Genomic DNA, 19,322 nt, shown 5'->3' with positions numbered 1-19,322 from the left:
AGATATTAGAGGGTGTGAAGAGTTACTGATCATCTTTATGGCAATATTCAGAACCCATAGGAACAAGAATAAAACATAGCATATGGCTTTAATTTGTAATGTTGCTACCTGGTGCATCTTTCCTACTGCCTTTTTAAGGAGTTTATTTTTGCATTTGCATTACTTGAATTACTTAATACTGAGCCATTTACATGTATTTGGAGTATTTGCACTTTTCAATATTGTTACAAATTCTGTTGGTATTGCATGCTAAGAGTTGTATAAAGGCACTTAATTTTTCAGTGTATTGTTTGCTGAATATTATCACATCCAGTTAACACACGTGGGTTTGTAATGAAAGAGGAAAACCACCCCTAGAGATTTGTTGCAGACTTTAGATAGGGATGTATGTTTCCTAAAATGAAATTCTTTGCATTGCAGGTATCCTCTCAGGGCCTACCTTGGAAGCTAGATCTGCAGCAGGCCTCCAATCATGGTTGTATCAAGATTAAAGGGCATTTCTCTGTCTGTGGCAAGCCTTTTCCTTCTCACTTTTCATCTCTCAGCATCACAGAATGCACCCGAATACCCTGAAACTGAGCAACAGCAATGCGTCAGAAGAGAACACCCCACCATTGCTTTTGAAGGTAAGAGATTTTCTTCCCTTGGATGCCTTAGCTTGATTGCAAGGTACAATAGGATAGTCTGCTCTGGAGACCTTCCTATAGTGCTACGTCCTGGGAAGCAGGGAGGTCAGAGCAGAAAGCTGGGAGATAAGACCTCAAGGTTTCTCGGCACCATTCTACCACTGACTCTAATATGAGTCTTTACATACTTGTAAAGCATTTTTAGATCTTTGAATGAAAGGCACATTTATTATTTTGGACATTTAGAGCAATATTATTGTGTATACAATAATAATAAAATCATCACTTGTTGCGTCCATTGTTGCTTTTTTCTGCATACGTTTGTAGTCATTTGTCAGTGATTTTTCTGACTTCCATCTGGACTCCGGCCTTGATAAGATCTTAGAAGCAAAAGAGCAGCCGCCTTTTTAACGGCAGAGACCTACAGTGCCATACATAAAAACATCATAGGCCTCTCCCTGTGCTTTGCAGCATAAGAATTTGCCTGAAGAACTGTGTCCTTTTCCCAGATAAATGGTCCATGTCGTTATGTGTAGAAGTGGTACCCCTAGGATTCTGTCAGCGCTTCTATCTACTCATCCATCTAGTTCCAGGCCCTCATCACCCTCAGATCTGAGCACCTATACAGTCCAGCGTAAGAAGTTCCATACATCATTACCATAGTGCGTTGAGCCTCCTTGCCAGCTGTAGCTTCCTCCTAAATGTTGAAGTATTGATTTTGGTTCCCCTTTGGGGGATTGCAGTACATCTGTGGTTAGGCTCTTTGCTGAGGGCATCTGAATGAGGCTTCTGTGACCTTTGAGATGGGGTGTCCAGGGAGAAAGGAGACATTGAAAGGTTCCTTGATGACCTTTTAGGGCTCTTCTCTAAGGCTTTATGCTTCGTTGGAGGGAAGGAAGCTATTGTCTTTACATTTGGAAACAGTTTTCTTGTCTGTTTTCCATTATCCATGCTTTAAAGGTTTAAGTGGATTAAAGTAAATTAGCAAATCTTTAAGCCTATAGTACATAATAGGGCACTCGCTCTAACCTTATTCCTGTGGAATGGGTAAATAAACCTTGATTTTTAATTGCTTAGTAATGCTGACCTTCTGTTTTATTGGGGAAGGGTGAAAGAAGAAATCCCTGAGGTTAAAAAATGTGTTGGAACTCAATTGGCTATTTAAACAGATAATACAGTAATGAGCATATTACAAGTACACACACAGAAAGAAGTTGGGTCTCTTAATATTATAAAAATATAATATTTTCGGTTGGGTTTTTTTGATTCACAAAGAACCAGTTTATAGGATCCATCTTTAAGATGTGTTAGCTTCCGGAACCCATGTGAAGTTTAGAAGCATGTTTCAATCCTAGGTTCTGATCCTGAGAAGCCAGTTGCAGATGTTGATCTCAAGATGGGTGTCTTCATTTGCCAAACTGCTTTGTGTTAATCAGGCATAGCAGGAACACAAAAAAACCCAGAGCATTCCTTTTCCCTTTTGCTGCTCTTTTCTGGTATGGATTAATTAGAGCCGGGCAATTATAGGAAAGAAATAGAGATGAAAATTACAGCCATCTAAGGCAAATGTCCTCACATGGGTCCTCTAAACTTTGGTTAGATTCATGGTTATACGGTAGTTTGTTTTCTGCACCTGTTTCCTGGTGATTGTTCAAGATACATTGTAGCCTTGTGTGCTCTGTTATGCAGCCCTGCTGAAGATGTTCTGTAGGAAAATATGCAGAATGAAATTAAAGGCACCTCTGTTCCTTAGCTACAAGCAGCACTCAAAAGTCTATGGAAGAGAGTGTTATGCATCCAGAAAGCACGTCACAGCTCTTTGCTTGATTTACCTTAAGGATGTATCCTGTCCTGGTCCCAACACCAGTGGGCATGGAAAGTGCTGAACCCATTGGAACCACTGCTGTGCAAGGGGAACAGCTTGGGGAATCCACATCTTATGTGCTGCAGAGTATTGCTCTGTGAAGGCTCTCTCCATGGCAGCATGGAGCAGGCGGGTTGTGGCCAATAGGTCCCCAAATACCTTGTTCCATTGACCATAGCCTACTGTGTAGTGGGAATGCAAGGGCAGCTGCTGGTATTGTAGCCTATGGCGCAGCTGGGCTGATGCTCCACAGTGTGGTGGAGGATTCCTTTTCCCAAGACCCCAAGCATCTCCTTAGCTGTTGCCCCTGGTCTAGTGGGTAGGGCACTGGACTGGAAGTCAGGACTCTGGGTTCTAGTCTTGGCTTGGTTATTGATAAGTTGGGTCAAGGTAGGGCACCACTCTCTGTCTTGTTTACTTATATTGTAAGCCTTTTGTGGCAATGTGTGTCCTATCGAGGTTTATTTATCCATTCCACAGGAACAAAGTCAGAGACAGTGCCATGTTATGTGTTTGTCCATTCTGAACCTCCTGGATCTGCCAAACTTAGTCAGAAGTCACTTGAGAACAGGTTTCATGTGAGATTTCTATACTAATTCTTACTTCTCTCTGATTTTGTTTGTTAAATCATGCTGCCTTCTTTATTGGTTATGAAAGAATGTTGCTTAAATGAGTAAACAAATTACCAGGGTCCTTAGTTCTCTCCTATCAGCCAGTACGTTCACCCTGGGACATGGAGGGTGTTATAGGCTAAGATGGACCTATTTGTTCCAATATTGGTCGTGCAGCTCTCCTCCTCTACCTCCACTCCTCAAGCATGCACAACGCGGGGACCAGAGCCTGTGCTAGGCTTAAGGAGACTAAGCAATTGCTTAGGGCCCGAGCAGCTCAAGGGGACCCCCCCCATTAATTATTAGTATGTGTGTGTGGGGGGGGAAATGTTCCTGCTTAAGGCTTCCAATGGGCTAGCACCAGCCCTGGGGGGACTGTCAGCAAAACTGCCTCAGCTGACCTGAGCCATCATGCTGATGCCCAGGGAAGATCTGGACTGAGCTAGGTAACTCAGGGCTTGGCTACACTTACAAATTTGCAGCGCTGCAGCAGGGTCTGCAAATTGCGGCGCTACAAAGCGCCAGTGTAGTCAAAGCCCCAGCGCTGGGAGCCGCGCTCCCAGCGCTGTCCGTTATTCCCCACAGGGAGGTGAAGTACGGACAGCGCTGGGAGAGTTTTCTCCCAGCGCTGGCGCTTTGACTACACTTAGCGCTTCAAAGCGCTGCCGCGGCAGCGCTTTGAAATGCAAGTGTAGCCAAAGTCTTAGACTGTTGAATCCCTAGCTACATAGGGTGTTATATATGACACATCGTATCATAACTGTTGGTGAAAGTTTCCGTGCGTGTAAAATTTGGCCTATTGGCAGGTATCTGATCTCTCCTGAATTATGTTCGGGTGCGTTTTCTGTTGCCTGCTGTTTTAATTGGTTTGGGAGTTTTCTAATTTGGGGTTTTACTTTGGGCTGATGTGTAATTGTAACCTGCTACCAGATGAATATGACTTGGGTAGCATGAGTGTAGCTTGCTGCATGTAAATGCATTGTTCTTATTTTTATTTTAAACAACATATTTTTGAAAACCAGCCAACTTGCAAACATTGAGGTCTACGGGGAGCTATTAAATGTGTACTTGTACTGAAACAAAAGGTTGTTTTAACTTTGTCTGACTAAAAGATAATGGGGTATGATTTATTTCTCTTGGATTTGCATGATATTCTGCCAAACACCCCCACTACAGTTGAATTGGTCACTAATACATTATTCCCTTTAGTGTGTATTGATGGAAAAAAAACACTATCATCCATGAACTCCACCACCCAGGTATGAAAAGCCCATAGGAAATTTTGCTAAAGATTTGCATTCATGTTGAATGTGCTTGATTTTTGCCATTCCTAACCAAATATTTTGTTAAAAAAGGTGGAGGGTTTTGGGATGAAGTCTGGGAGGTATTACTGGCCAAATATCCAGGGGAAACCAAAGGTACTATGGGAAAAATCCATTGCCACCCTGGTATCTCCATTAAGGGAGATGAAACTTTAGCTGCTAATGTAACACTGATGGGTGAGCAATAGCAGCATGTGCCTAAGACTGCAGTGGTGCAGAATATTTGACCTTAAAGGCATTTGGCTGTGGATTTCTTTTCTATTAAAAAAATCTCATAGTATTTTTTTATCTTGAAAATGGAACTATAGCAAATGAGTCTGATATTTTCTTCCTCAGGGCTGGTTTAGAATTTGTTTTGAAATTACTAGCAATAAAGTCATAAATAATTGAACAACGGTTAGGAAAGTAATTTTGCTCTCGGGCAACCATCTGAAAATCTCACACAACAGCTTTCAACTTATACAGTACAATGTATATTTTTAATACAATAATATTTTTTCTTTGGCGCTTACGCATCAATGGTGTCCTATGAGCCTTGCAAATAAACATGATGAGAACTGATAAAAAGGATTCAGTGTGCTGTGCCGAAAGGCCTCTGGGATAAAAAGGGTCTGGGAAAAGTGCCCTTCATTCATAAAATGCTTTAAACAGAGAGAGTCACTCACAAGCTGCAGAGAAAAGGAAGATTTTACGGTAAGAGTTAAAGGAGGGGGGTGATTCAGAGCTTCTCACAGAGGGGAGAAGAAGGGAGTTCTAAAGAGATGGGATAACACAAGTGAAAGAGCGAACCCCCCCCTCCCCCAACTGCGAAGAGGCATGGGAGGTGGGATGCAGAGGAGAAGAATGTGAGGGAGTGTTGTGGAGCAAAGGGAGTTGACTGGGAGTAGGTCAAAAAGGTAGCATAGATAGAATGAGTCCATGTAGTTTTGAAGAGCAGCTGGGTGTTTTTTAGGTGCCACTAGCTTAATTTCTGATAACAACTGCATGCAGCGTTGCTTTGAGTCTTGAATATATCATTCAGAATAGTTGGATCCCGGACACAATATTGTGCTGTTAATAAGCAGTGCTATTTTACAAATCCCAGGCAGCAACCCCAGCAACAGAAAGAGAAGCGGTGGTGGTTCAGTACAAACAAGCACATGCTTTCCAGAGAGCTCATTCTGGATTTTAAGGTTTGCGTAATGTTGCTCCTTAACAGATTCAGTTTATGAGCCAATAGCATTGCAAAACTGATTTAGTTAGCCTCTGTACACAGCTTCTGTTGTAAATAACAATAACATGATGCACTTCTCTAACACCTTCCAGCCAAAGATCTCATCATGTCTGAATTAAATGTATCCCTCTATGAGAACTGTTTGTTTATACTATCCTTTAACTATCAGGGGATTGGTCCTGGAAGGTGATGAGCACTGTGGCCCTGATCCACCAAAACACTTAAGCACATGCTTATCTTGAAGCCAATGGGATGACTCATGTGTTTTGAAGCTAAGCGCATGCTTAAGTGTTTTGCTGAAGCAGAGCCAGAGTGCTCATCACTTTACAAGATAAAGCCCTTACTTGGAAACCCTAACACATTTTTTTTTTGTCTGCTCAGAGGGTTGCGACGATAGATACAACTGACAAACAATCTCCTCAACCATGGTTAAGCCATCTGGTTGGGATAACCTTTCTGAGATTAGAGAGAGCTTGATTAGCTTTCACCTTTTGGATTTCCATGTGTATATGCAGCAGACGTGCTGATGTGATGGCCACCATCTTGACTGACACACAGGAGACAGAACTGGGGACTTCCAGAACTGAAAGCATAAGCCGATACTTCGCACTAATGCTCTCTAGATAGTAACAACACTAATGCTCTCTAGATAGTAACAAGCGCGTATCCTCAGTGCCGAGAGGGGCCTATAACTCATTTACCAGTGGGTCACACTAATGCACCAAACAGAGGTGAGGCTGTGAAATTCTGGAAGTGTTTCAAAGGAAGCCAGTTCCCAGGAGATTTGCCATTTGGCATGCAGACTGGATACATGTGGAAATGCTTTGAATACACGGTCAAACTTTTCTGGATGTTTTTTCAAACAGGAAGTGAAAGTTGATACTGGAGGATGATCATGAACTAAATTTCACAAATGGCCCCCTCTCTCTCTCTCCATTAATGTGCCCTGGAACCAAATGGTCCCTTTGTGTTTGAAATCTGGGTCTGAATTTTGCAGCTTGAGCCTCTCTACTTAAAACTTTCTAAGAATTGCCCAGTGCTAATAAAAAAGGAATCATCAAGGCCGTGGCAAGCTGCAGATTTTAAACCCAGTCATAAAGGATTTTTCAGGCTGATGTTCATTCATAGATTTATGTATTCAAGGGCTAAGATAGACTATTAGATACTCTAGCCTGACTACCTGTATAAAAGAGGCCATAGACTACCTGTATAAAAGAGGCCCAGTTATACCTGTGTGGAGCCTCGTAAGTTGTATTTGACTAAAGCTTATGTATTAACAGGATTTGAGTCTCTACTGACTTTGCAGGATCTGATCAGGGGACATAGTTGTTCTGAATTTGGCACAACACATCTGTTGGCACAGAATTGCTGGCATAGACGTGAGTGTAGCGTAGAGGTAATGTAAAATCCACCCCCAGATGTGGGAGAGGCTGGCTGGAAAGGTTGAGTGATGACAAAAGAGTGGGGGTTTTTCCATCAGATGCCAGTGGCTCTGAGAGCCAAGATGCAACTTGCCTTCCTGCCTGAAAAGAGGGATTATACGGATCAGATTGTCATAAGATGCAATGAGTGATGCATGGGCAACTAGTCTTATCTTTCTCAATGAATGTGATTGTGTGACAGCGTTGGTGTTTATCTCAGTAAACAATGGGTCACAATGTTTAAATGCCCTGGAATGTGCTTAAAGAAACAAGCAGGCTCTAAATTAGCTGAAATGGGCGCCAGTTCGTGCAAGTGGTTGGGAGGGCCCGAAAGGGTGGGGGACGGCAGAGCCCTGGCTCCACCCTATAGTGCGTCAGGCAGCACGCACTGTTCTGGTATAGATCTGGTGGAGTTTACTTCTTTCTTGGAGCAGCAAGGGATCCAGGAGGGTAGTTGTGAGACTCTGCCACACAGTCTCCTTCCCAGGGTGCTCCAAGGACAGAATGAGAGCAGACTGTATAGTCACGATCTAGCCCATAGGGATTATCTGGCATTTCTTTACCTGGGCTTTGAATCACTGGGGAGTCTTCCAAACAGACCACAACACTTTGCTGGCTGCTCAATAGTAATAAAAAAAAAAAGCAAATAAATACTAGTAATTGTACTTGTACAGTGGAGAGGTTTGGGATTATGTTCCTCTCTGTCCGTATTACAGCAGTTTGGCAAGCCAACTCCTGTTTTGAGAAAGTGATCATTATTTAGGAACCTAAGCTTTGAGATGATCCATGTTATGTTGTACCAACACATAGTCTTGCCGTACATCACATTCTGCAAGTGCTTTACAAGTCATTAGGCCTTGCAGCACGCTTGTGAGTTAGGAAGGAGTCATTAGCCCCAGTTTACAGTTAGGGGAACTGAGGCACTGAAAAGGTCAAGTGACTTGCTCAAGGCCACAAAGGGATTCCGTGTTAGAGCCATTATTGGAATTCCAGGATTCCTTGGTCTCTGCTCAGGTCACGAGGTCTCATTTCTCCCTTGTAACTTAGGATGGGAGGACCCTGGGAAGTTCAGTTTAGGGAGCGTGCGTGGACTGTTGCAAGCGTGAGTGCCACAAAGCCGTCTTAGGTTGGGCAATGACACCGTGTCTCTGAAACTCCACTCAGTGATGAAGTGGGTCTTCAGCTCCTCTGTTCTGTTACTGCTGGGAAGGAGGAGAGCTGCCTGCTCTGTATCCTTCCTTCTCTTGGTTGCTGAGAGGTGGGGAGGGGGGTTGTTTTCTCCCTCCTGGTGCTGGGAGAGAACAGGAATTTCATTCCCTTTTTCCATCCAGGCTGCCGCTTCCTGCCTGCTGTTGGATAGCATGGGCTGTGGGAGCACTGGTAGCTCCTGTATTTCCTTTGTCACTGCCTTTTAAGGGAAGGGGGGGCGGTGGAGGCAAGATTCCCTGTGGCTCTCACACCATTGTGAGTTTGCTCATTGTTCCGCTCCTGGTGGAGCTGGCCAGGATTGGAAGAGTGGAGTGAGTGGGCAGGAAATGAGATGGAAAGGAGACTGAGTGAGTGAGTGGGTGGGAGAGGAGTGTATCCCCTTTGAGGTTTAGAGAGCATGGCCCCTTTAAATCTTTGTCCTGAGAGGGGAGTGCTGATTGCCCAGATCTGGGACACTCCAGGATGGAGCCAGGAGCAGCACTGTGCCAGGAAGGAATCACCTGAGAAGGACAGGCCAGATCTGGACCCAGTATCACTGCTGCCCAGAGCTGCAGGGGGCTGTGAGTATTGGAGCTTGTGGCCTTGCACTGGGGATAAGGAGGGAGGCTGTTAGCTAGTTAAGCGGGGAGGTGGTCGCTCTGTGGGGCTTTGCAGAGAGCGGCAGAAGAGGGCCCCGGAGGGGTTTGTTGAGGAAAGTTCACTGGCACCGAAGACGACCAGGAGCACCCAAGACTCACCACTGGACTGGAACTTTGCCCGGGACTCCCAAAGTCTGAGTGCAGACACACTGCTCAGTGTCTGCCCTTTCAGACTGTGCTACCACTGGGCCTGTGGGGCCTTGTGTTGAATGCAACTCTGTTTTACCGCTCTCCCTGTCTTTCCCCCTGTTGTTTTTCTCCATTCATCCCTCTGTGAATAAATATTTCCCTTTACTATATTCACTGTACTATTCTGGTGTGTGGGTGGGTGTGTGTTCACTCCTGTGGGGGGGAGGGGGGTGTTTGTTACAGGTGCCCCTGGGGCGGAAGGGACTTTCACTGCTGCGTTCCTAAGCGCCCCTTCTCTTGGCCAGAACTGCCTGCAGAACAGACCCCATCTTGGCCAGGAGGGCGCTAAAGTTACAGGAGGGTAGATATGAGGTCAGAGAAGCAGGCTGGAGGAATCCAGGAAGATACGAAAATCTGAGAGGCAATTTTGAATTGAATTTGGAGATGGAGAGTTGTGGAAAGGACGCCAGCAATCATAACAGGGGAACTGGGATGAGGTAGCTCCATTTCCTAGAACAAGAGTGTAGCCTAGTTGCAGCATTCTGAATCCCTGGAACTTTGGTTGGAGAGCAGGGATTCAGGAAGACAGGGGAAGTAGGAACTGCAGTCACTGAGGCAAGGATGTGATTAGTGCACAATTAAGACAGTACAGCAAGGGTGTGTGTGTGTGAGAGAGAGAGAGACACAGGTGAAAGTAAGCCGGTACACCCCAGTACGGCATACCGGCAAGAGCCAGTGCATCATACCGGGGTGAATTGGCTTCCGCTGGCAGCGATTTAAAGGGCCTGGGGCTCCCAGCAGCAGCTGGAGCCCTGCTGCTGGAGACCTGGGGAAGTGGCAGCGGGGCTCAGGCAGCGATTTAAAGGGCCTGGGGCTCCTGTCGTAGCTACTGCCTCAGGCCCTTTAACTTGCTGCCGGAGCACCGCCGCTGCTACCCCAGAGCTCCAGTAGCGGGGCTCCGGGGATGATTTAAAGGACCTGGGGTGGTAGCGGCAGCCGGAGCCCCAGGCCCTTTAAATCACCACCTGAGCCCCCAGCTGCCGCTGCTACCCCGGGGCTCCGGCAGCACGGCTTGGGTGGCGATTTAAAGGGCTCGGGGCTCCCACTGCCACTGCTGCAGCAGAGCCCCGGGCCCTTTAAAGCTCCGCCAGAGGCCTGGGGCCCCTCCGATGCTGATTTAAAGTGCCTGGGGCTCTGCTGCGGTAGCAGTAGCTGGAGCCCCGGGCCCTTTAAATCACCCCCGAGGCGGCAGCTGGGAGTTCCGGGGGTGATTTAAAGGGCCCGGGGCTCTAGCTGCTGCTACCACAGCCCCAGCCTCAGGCCCTTTAAATCCTGATTTAAAGTGCCTGGGAATTTAAATGCCCCGCCTCTTCCAGTAGAGGCCACACCTCTTCTGGTTGAGGCCCCACCCCCTCCTAAGGACTCCAGAGTACGGTAAGTCCTTTAAGTTACTTTCACCCCTGGAGAGAGAGAACCCAGGGTAACACCAAGATCTCTTGTTTCAGGAATAATGTTAAAGGCTGAATGTTGGCATGATTTGTCTAGGCAGCCCTGCCAACGCATCTATAGATTTTTCCAGTTCCCCATGTCCTGGTTTGGTTTTGCGCAGTGTACAATAGGGACTAAGAGGAGGCTGTGCAGCTCATTTGCACAGGATTAGAACTCAGTTCTCCAAAGACTATTGCACTAACCCCACAGTGTGACCTACGGAGAGATTCAGAATTTCAAAGGAGGAGGTTATTAAACTGACAATGAATCCCATATTAAGAGGATTGTAAGACAATTGTAGCTTTTTATTCAGCTGTGAAAATGTCGCTGCTGATAGAAGGAAGCTGTAAAGAAGATTTAGCTGATGGAATTATAAAGTGGTGTCTCAGTGATTGTGCTAGGATTGTATGTGGATGCTGTTGGGAATCTCTCTGCAATGACCAATGCACATTGACCTCAGTGGACTGGTGGTAGCACCTAAAGTTTTCCCTTCTAGTTTGTTGGTGCTGATCCAGTCTCTGCTGGTGCTGATGGGAAGTTATCATCATTTGATGCTGTCTGTTCAGCGGTTTATATAAAATGAGGATCATGGTCTCAGTCCAGTTTGTAGCAGAAAAAAGCCCAGATCACAAAAGCCACTGCCACCGTTGACGCTAGTTCCAAGGAAACATAGCTTGAAGTGGGCTGAGTTACATGAGGTTGCACACCCAGCTAAGCAAATTAGAGGCCTCAAAGGTGGGTGTGTTGCTGGGGAGGAGGCACCGTCACTGTATTCAGACTAAGCTGCCTGAGACCTGAACCTTTGTTACAAGGAAATCTGTTGGTCAGCGGTGGAATCCAATGCAATCCGAGACCATTCTGAACTGACCTTTCCCAACAGAGAGGCCAGTGGCTGACTAGACATGAAGAGTGAACTAAAGGTTCACTGTCAGAGTTGAGACACGTTACAAGGGTGCGTGTGAGATACTTGCATGGTCACTGCCTTAACTGTACCTGTTCTATGGATAAACAAAAGTCAAGGCTGTCAAATGGGTGCACCTTCCATGGGGGCTAAATTTACATAAACACAACTCAGACACCAGGAAAAATACCCATTCCGTGTTTTGTGACATGCAGCCAGTGAAGCCAGTTCAAGTCTTTTTAGGAAGGCGTCTTGAGGCACTTAGGAAACTGCTCCATGTGTGGTCAGGTTAGCCCTGTACAAAAGTGGGTTTGAGTGTCGGCAGAGCAGGTATTTATTTATGCCACTGGGTTTGGCAGGCGCCCAGGAGTATAGTATGTTTTGCTCCATTACGCAGGCCTTTACTGTTGAATCAGCTTTATTTTATGGGAACTTCATATAATATAAATCTGTAGTCTGAAGGCTAATTAACAGAGTTTCTGCTTTGGGTTTCTTTCTGGAGTGGGGACCTGGGGGACTCCTTCCCATTAATTTCCAATCTTGCCTATTTCAGTGTGTTTTTGTTATATCTTTTATGTGTTTCAGTGCTACCCTCTCATTTCTAACAGGGAATAAATGGGTCCAGGGTTCAAATTGACAGTGATGGTGGATTACAGTGGCATATCTCTAATAGGAATATTACTTAGCACCTAGAGAGGGGTTTCCATTTTTCAGATGCGGGTATTTAACGTCTTGATCCTTACATGGTGTGAGCAGGTTGCAGAGACTGTTGCAGTGCAGTGCAGGTGGAGGCTCTATGTGGGAACAAGTGAAATTAAACTGTAGGTGGAATCCTTTATGCAGAGATGTCTCAAGCCCTCTGCTCTCCTGCACCTTACTCATAAGCATGCAAGGTATGAATGGGATGGAGAAAGGGGTTTTTGGAGGAGACATGGGATTAGGTGTGATCATAATGAGTCTTATGAAACAATTTCCACATTTAGAGCTTGATCCAAACTTAATGGAAAAAATCCTGCTGGCTTCAGCAGCCTTTAGATCCAGCCCTTTCACCACATCCTGTTTACATTCAGGTGATTAATGCACAATGAAGTGATAGCAGGGTCAGTGGCTACCCTCCCAAATGTCATTGTGCCTGACCAACAAATTCCTTGTTTTTTCTCCCCAGCTTTGTGCATGCGTGGAGGACTGATGTGTTGTATGAAGGCCCTGGGTCTTTGCAGCCATGTTTGTGAACCAGCTTGGGCTGCAGATAGGCCAGCATAATTTCAGAGGCTCTGGATCACATTGCTGACCCTGGGCTGTATTTGAAACAATTACACTTCGGAGCACTAACGTGGAGAAAGCGACAACGTGGCTCTTTAACCCCCTGGAAATAGAAACATGAAGCACAAAGGAGGCCTTGATGAGCAGATTACCCCTTAAGTCATTTGTTTCCTAGATTTCCTGCCCCTGCTGCTGACATGCCAAGCCAGAACGTTGGGTTTTAATTTTTCATAGTGTTTTTAAACCGATAAATTTGCAAAGGTAAACATCCCTCAGCATTGAGGGCTTCCAGCCAAATGAAAAAGTCGGCTCTGAAAAATCAGCTCTTGGAGAAAGGTCAAATGTAAGCACACTCTAGAGTTCATTGGGTCCATATGTGTAAACTTCTGCTAAGGTGGGACAGGCCCAGCCAAACACTTACTCTCACAGAAGTGAGGCTCATTTTAAAATAAAAGCACTGAGCTGCCCTTAGGGATGCCTGTGGTCTGAGTGATAGGATTTAACGTGTCGAATGAAAAAGACCTACATCCTCTCTCACCGCTTGGATTTCCATCCCATTTTATCCATTCACTCTAATAGAAAAGAAGGTTGGGGAGGATAATGTGCCGTTTGTCATTAATTCCCATCACTCGCAGTTGGATAGTCTTAGCTGGGAACCACGCTGAGCTTAATAATCTCCAGCGACATGTCTATAAAAGCTTAATTTTGCTATGAAGATGCATGCTTTTCAGCCTTTAATTTAGTAATCAGGAAAGGTTTCTTTATAAGTTGTGCCACCTGCAGTAGTAAATAGAAAGCGGGACAGTGCCTGTTATTTCATAGGCTTGCTTGATGTTTAAACTGTCTGTGGCAAGAACTGAGCCACTGACAGCTTTTTCATTAGGATTGTTGTTATTTTTTTACTTGTGATTTGTCAGAACTTGCTATCAAAAGGAAGAACTGAGGACTGGGCCTCTCTGAAGTGAGGAGATTTCATTTAGAACAGCAGATGAGGAAATCCTCTTCTTGCCAGTGAATTATAAGAGTGGGTTGGTTTGCGGGGAGAGGGAAAGAGTTGGTAGAAGAGAAGAAAAACAAACAGAAATTATGGCATAAAAGTAGGATCCTTAAAAGGTTCTATGGTTATGTGCTGACCTTCCCTTCCTCCACCTTAGACAGTGTTTGACCTCCCGCATTAGACAACATGAATGCCCTGGTTCACCTGCCTGGAAAGGTGTTATTCTTACAGCTTCTGCTGCTTGGCTCAGAAATGTTTCTGCAGCGAAAGAGCTACAGGAAAAGAAGTCGGAGCTGCATTAGCGAGGACTGTCTCCAGAGGTGAAAGCATCACACTTCCCTGGTGCTAGCATACCACTAAAGGTCTCAGAGGACTGCTCAGTGGGTGGAAGTGCTTGAAGATTAGTCTGGCTGAATTATTCCATACCTCACACCTTTGTATTGAATAGCAGATTAGGGTACATGCATTCCATGTTCCAGGTTAGTGTGATATGAATGCTTAGTCTCTAAGATTAAGGGCCCGATCCTGAGCAGTGCAGGAAACCCATGACTCCCACTGAAAAGCCCTGAGGCAGGATCTTTAAATCCATTGCCATAAGGGGCCTGACTCAGCACTGAGTCAGAGCACCAGGCCACAGTTCAGTGCACAGTTGATCGCAGTGGGTGGGGATGGCTCAGTCAGGAGCAATTCAGGCATGGGTGGGAGACATGAGAATATCCTGGGGAATGTGGAAGCTTGGAAGAAAGAGTCTGTCGGGGAAAGGGCAGGCCAGGCTAAGGTGAAGAGTGTCCCGGGTGCTTCTCAAGGTTTTGGTGGCTCCAGGTCTCATTTAGCCTTCATCTACCCCTCCTGATTGTTGCTGGAATGAGAAGGGGCTTGGGGTTAACCAGCAGATACCCAGCCATTCGTTTGTTATAATACCTTGCACTTCTGTAGCCCCTTCAAAGCATGCCAAGACCTGAAAGTGCTTTGCAAACAGTGCACACCCCTGTGACTCAGGGAAGCATTATTACTCCCTGTGTAGAGGTGCAGGAACTTAGGCACAGGGACATTAAGACTGAAATTTTCAAACATGGGTTCCTAAAGTGAGGCACCTAAACCCATACTTAGCATAGAAATGAAATGTGCGGATTTTAAAAGCTCTAGTGGGCTGATTTTGAATCTGTTATGTCATGCAGAACATAACAGCATGATCCCAGGTGAGTGGGTAGAAAGGATCACTGCTCCATGGATTGGCATGTACAGAGAAGACATTAACTTTCACTTTGAAATCTCTTACTGTACTGGATCCTACTTATCCTTCTAAGCTTCCAGCTTCATCTGGCCAAAACTTGAGGGGGTTCGGTTAACAAGATATTTCAGTATTTTGGAATTTGCTTTCAAAGTGCAAATTTTAGCAGACTATCTTGCAAACCGAAGACCCTGGAAAATTTGGTTTGGGAACACTGAAACATGTTCCTGAAAGGGGATAAGTGAAATTGACATTCTTGACAGCGTCACATATGCTATTCATTGAATCATGGTTGTTATTCCAGCCAGGGCTCTCTGCTGCAGAACTGTGGACCCTGGAATGCTGGCAGGTTTCCAATGTAACCTGCTTGTGTTTTGACTAAAGTTGTGTCAAATTTGTAATAGATTCAGCAAAACATCTTGCTTCAATGAATTCATCAGAAAATTGCTGACTAGCCCTACTGTCAGCACCATAGGTTCCAACTCCATGGGTGCTCTGGGGCTGGAGCACCCAAAGGGAAAAAAATTGTGGGTGCACAGCACCCACCGGCAACCCCTCAAATCACTGCCTCCCCCACCCTCCAACACCTCCCGCCTGCCGTGATCAGCTGTTCAGCCATGTAGGAGATGCTGGGGGGAGGAGGTGGAGTGAGCGCAGGGGTTGGAGCGGGGGTGGGAAGAGGCGGGACGGGGTGGGGCCTTGGGGAAGGGATGAAGTGGAAGCAGGGCTTGGGTTGGAGCCCGGGAGGTCGAGTACCCCCCGGCAATTCTCAAAGTCAGTGCGTATGGTCAGCACCTAAGGGGAGCACAATTTTTGGTCTTCTGGTCATAGAAGGACTAGAGAGGTAGTGGTGTGGTTCTTATTTTTGCCTTTGCTACCCTGGATGTTTGAATTTATTCAGATTAGAAATAAGGCACACATTTTTAACATTGAGGGTGATTAACCACTGCAACAAACTAACCAAGGAATTGCTGGATATGCCATATCTTGATATCTTCAGATCAAGACTGGATGCCTTTCTGGAAGATATGCATTAGCCAAGCACAAGTTATTGGGCTCAGTACAGTGAAATTCTATGGCCTGTGTTATACAGGATGTAAAAGTAAATGATCTAATGGTTCCTTCTGGCCTTAAATCTGTAAATGCCTTAGCATTACATCCTAAGAACTGCCATGGAACTGGGCTCTTTTTTTTTTAAATACTTTTTTTATTATATCACAAACATTTTCCCCTGGATCTTTCAGTAGATGTTAGTGTGTTAACTGATGTGATTCTCATGGGCCTTCTGTTGACTTCAGTGGGAGTTTTGACCATCTGAGGATGGCCAGTTCTGTTGCTTAGAATCTAACTTTTGTGTGTTTGCAATTTGAGGAAGCAAATCCAAGCTAGATAAATAAGATACATGTATCTTATAGGGCCATATTCAATCCTGGTGAAGAATTCTGTCTGGGCATTATATGGCCCTCATCACCACAGCACCCTATGACAACACCCCTGTTGATGTAGGGAAGTTCTATCCTCATTTCACTGATGGGGAAACTCTGTTACAGGGTAGAATAAATGACTTGCCTGAGGTCACACAGGAAGTATGTGATGGAGCTAGGAATTGGTCCCAGGTTTCTTGAGTACCAGTCTAGCGTCCTATCCACTAGACCAGCCTTTCTGCCCTGGATGGTGCTTCAGTGAAATTGCACCACTAACACCAGTTCTGAATTTGGCACATAGACTTTAAAATAAACTAATAAACCAAACCACCATGATGTCTGTTCAGAGATAATGCTGACATTCAATCTTTGGGCATCATGGATGTGAAAATAGTTGCTGAGACAACCTCCCATTATTATGCAGCTTTTGCAGATTCTGCTCAGAATAAACAGAAGCACTTTAAATAGATTATTAATTATCCTTCCCCTGACAGATACTCGGTAGGAAAACCATTAGTGGATGTCCGGGTAAACTCTCGGTTTCTGGAGCAGCGTCATTGTTTTCTGCTTTTTCATTTTCTTTGCAGATCTGAAACCCTGGGTGTCGAATTTCACCTATCCAGGTGTACACGACTTTTCTCAGCTCGCACTGGATGCCAACAGGAATCAGCTCGTTGTGGGAGCAAGGTAAAGATAATCTTGTAATTAGACCAGTATTGCTGTTCAAGCTCTTTCCCTGCAGGTTACTGGCTTCAGGGGAGATTGACAGACCGACAGACCGACAAAGAGAGGGCTGTAATTATGTAGGGGTTTTAGAATCTCAATGTAATTGTAAAGAATTGAAATCATGACTTTTTTTAAAACATCTGAAATGCAATTAAAATGAAACAGGAAGCTGCTGTCTCCCAGAGAATAACAGATGTTAGAAAAGTTCTAGTAGTCCAGTGTAGTCCATTGCTCTGCCAATGCAGGATTGAGCCCTATGGTTTATGTATCGGTGGTTTGTCTAGTCAAGTTTTCCAGCTACACCATGTTCATTATTGAAAAGGCTCCCATCTCTCTGCAAAGCCATAACTGAAACAATTGTCTTTTACTTTCAACTCTTTTTCCCTGTTATTAGAGTTCAAATTTAACATTGCTGTGCAGCGTTCCTTGCGGATGTTCTGCCTTTATTAACTAAGAATATATTTGCACAGCCAGAAAATCTGAAACCGAAGAGTAATAGGTAACAAATCAGTGGCAGCATCTTGCAGATTGGTGTCACGTAATGAGATATGCGTGTCTGTGTTAAAAGTAATTACAGACAAAAGCATTGCAGTGGTGAAACTGCCAGGGGAGAGGTTATTCCAAATACTGGAGCAAAGAATAGGCAGATTGGAACACTCCGTTCTTCTGCCAGAGTTATACAGATGGTGAATGGATTGGGCAGAACAGCTTGAGTTAGCTGCTCAAAAATAAATGGGTTTTATGAAGGAGGCAACCTAAATTTCCTAATTCAATGAATGGGCAAGAGATTCATGTAGTGTTTTTAGACGGCTGAGGTGAAAAGTGAGAGTGGTAAATTAAAAGCAACTGTTTGAACCTTCAGTGTCCACATGCGATGGCCCTGCTGCCTTCTGGTCCAGAAGGCATAACCTGGGGAAAGGTATAAAGGGCTTTGTGGAGGACATGTACTGCCCTACCAAGTATGTGACAGAGCCATTTGAGACATGCTAGCTCCGAGCTTTCTCATTACCTGTTGGGCAGTGGCAGGAGCAGCTAGGGAGAGTTGATAGTCTGAGTTGGGTCTTTACAAAAGCCAACATTTGCACTGTACAAGAACTTGCTGACTAGAAGAGAATAAAAGTTTTAAAAGGGGGATAGTTGAGACCCTGTGAGACAATCTGCACGGCTACAAACTGAAGTGAAGCAGCTTGGCCGAAAGAAGGATGGTGCCCAGACAAATGGAGACACACAGAATGATTGGGAAACCCAAAGGAAAACCTATAACTTCCCCGAGAAGGAAGCTGCAGGGAATGTCGCTCTGGGGAGATAGCCTGCTGGAACTGTGGATGGTGAGAAGCATCTATAAGGAGACTGTCCTTTTGCAGCAAGTTGAGGTGCTCCTATGGAAAAGCAGCCAGAAAGCATCATGACAAGAAGTCTCCATTGTTCAGCCTGCCCGGGGGATGGCCAGCTCCAGCAGAAGCTATAAAATGTCTGTCCCTCGTGGAATTCACATGGGTTCTGAAGCGCAGAAGTTGTTTCCATAAACAGACATTGCAGCGGAGGCCATTGGTGGTAAGGAAGTTACTGAGCCCTGTTACAGAGCTGTATACTGGCAAGGAGAGAGGGCCTGGGTTTTGTGAGACTGTTGGCCACTGTGATATGGTCTGATGCCCTTCGTTTGATCTAGGACTGTGCAGCTGCCAGTGATGGAGGCCTGTGTGCTTTGTAGGAGAGAGATTAAGAGCTGTACCGAATATGCCTGTTAGTGTTTGGCAAAGAGGCAACTCAATGTTTTAAGGGAAGGTAGACCAGGACATGAATTAGAAATGCTTATTCTGGATCAGGTCAAAAGAACTGCTTCTGAGTATCAAAAGGGAGAGGATATATATTAAAAAAGCCTCCTTTGGCTTTGGAGGGGTCAGATCACTGGTAAACAGGTGGCATGGCACCCAGGTACCCCCAATGCCAGCAAACACTGTTCACAGGGCCTTGGTAAAGTATGAACAAACAATGATTGTGTACTAGCTAAGCTGAAGGCCTGGAGTCTGAATGGAGGCCCCAGAAGAGTTACCTAAATTCCACATATTTCTGTAAGGTTGGGATTGCAAATAAGGTCTGAGATCCTTAGCCTGCAGGTCTGGCACCCTGAGTTGATTTGAAACTCGCTGGAGAGCCCTGGAGCCTGGTAGCTTAGTACCTCAGATAGCAGCCTCTGAGCAGACTTTTGGCTGAAAATAGGCTTTTACCTGCGTAGCTGGCAGAAAGTTCCAAATATGT

General features: G+C 45.3%; 1 protein-coding gene across 8 annotated transcripts in view; it reads left to right on the top strand.

Annotated features, from left to right (window-relative positions):
* The window catches only part of SEMA5B (semaphorin 5B), a 343,951-nt gene that overhangs the window by 174,162 nt on the left and 150,467 nt on the right, over positions 1–19,322 (top strand). For all 8 annotated transcript variants that reach the window (XM_045032975.1, XM_045032976.1, XM_045032982.1 and 5 more), the window contains 2 exons: positions 421–626; positions 16,925–17,024. In XM_045032975.1, coding sequence (XP_044888910.1) covers positions 473–626; positions 16,925–17,024 — 254 coding nt within the window. In that variant the 5' untranslated portion in view covers positions 421–472. The remainder of the gene's footprint in view (positions 1–420; positions 627–16,924; positions 17,025–19,322) is intronic.

The sequence above is a fragment of the Mauremys mutica genome, chromosome 10 (assembly GCF_020497125.1).
Source record: "Mauremys mutica isolate MM-2020 ecotype Southern chromosome 10, ASM2049712v1, whole genome shotgun sequence".
NCBI lineage: Eukaryota > Metazoa > Chordata > Testudines > Geoemydidae > Mauremys > Mauremys mutica.
This window is presented reverse-complemented; position numbering and strand designations above follow the sequence as displayed.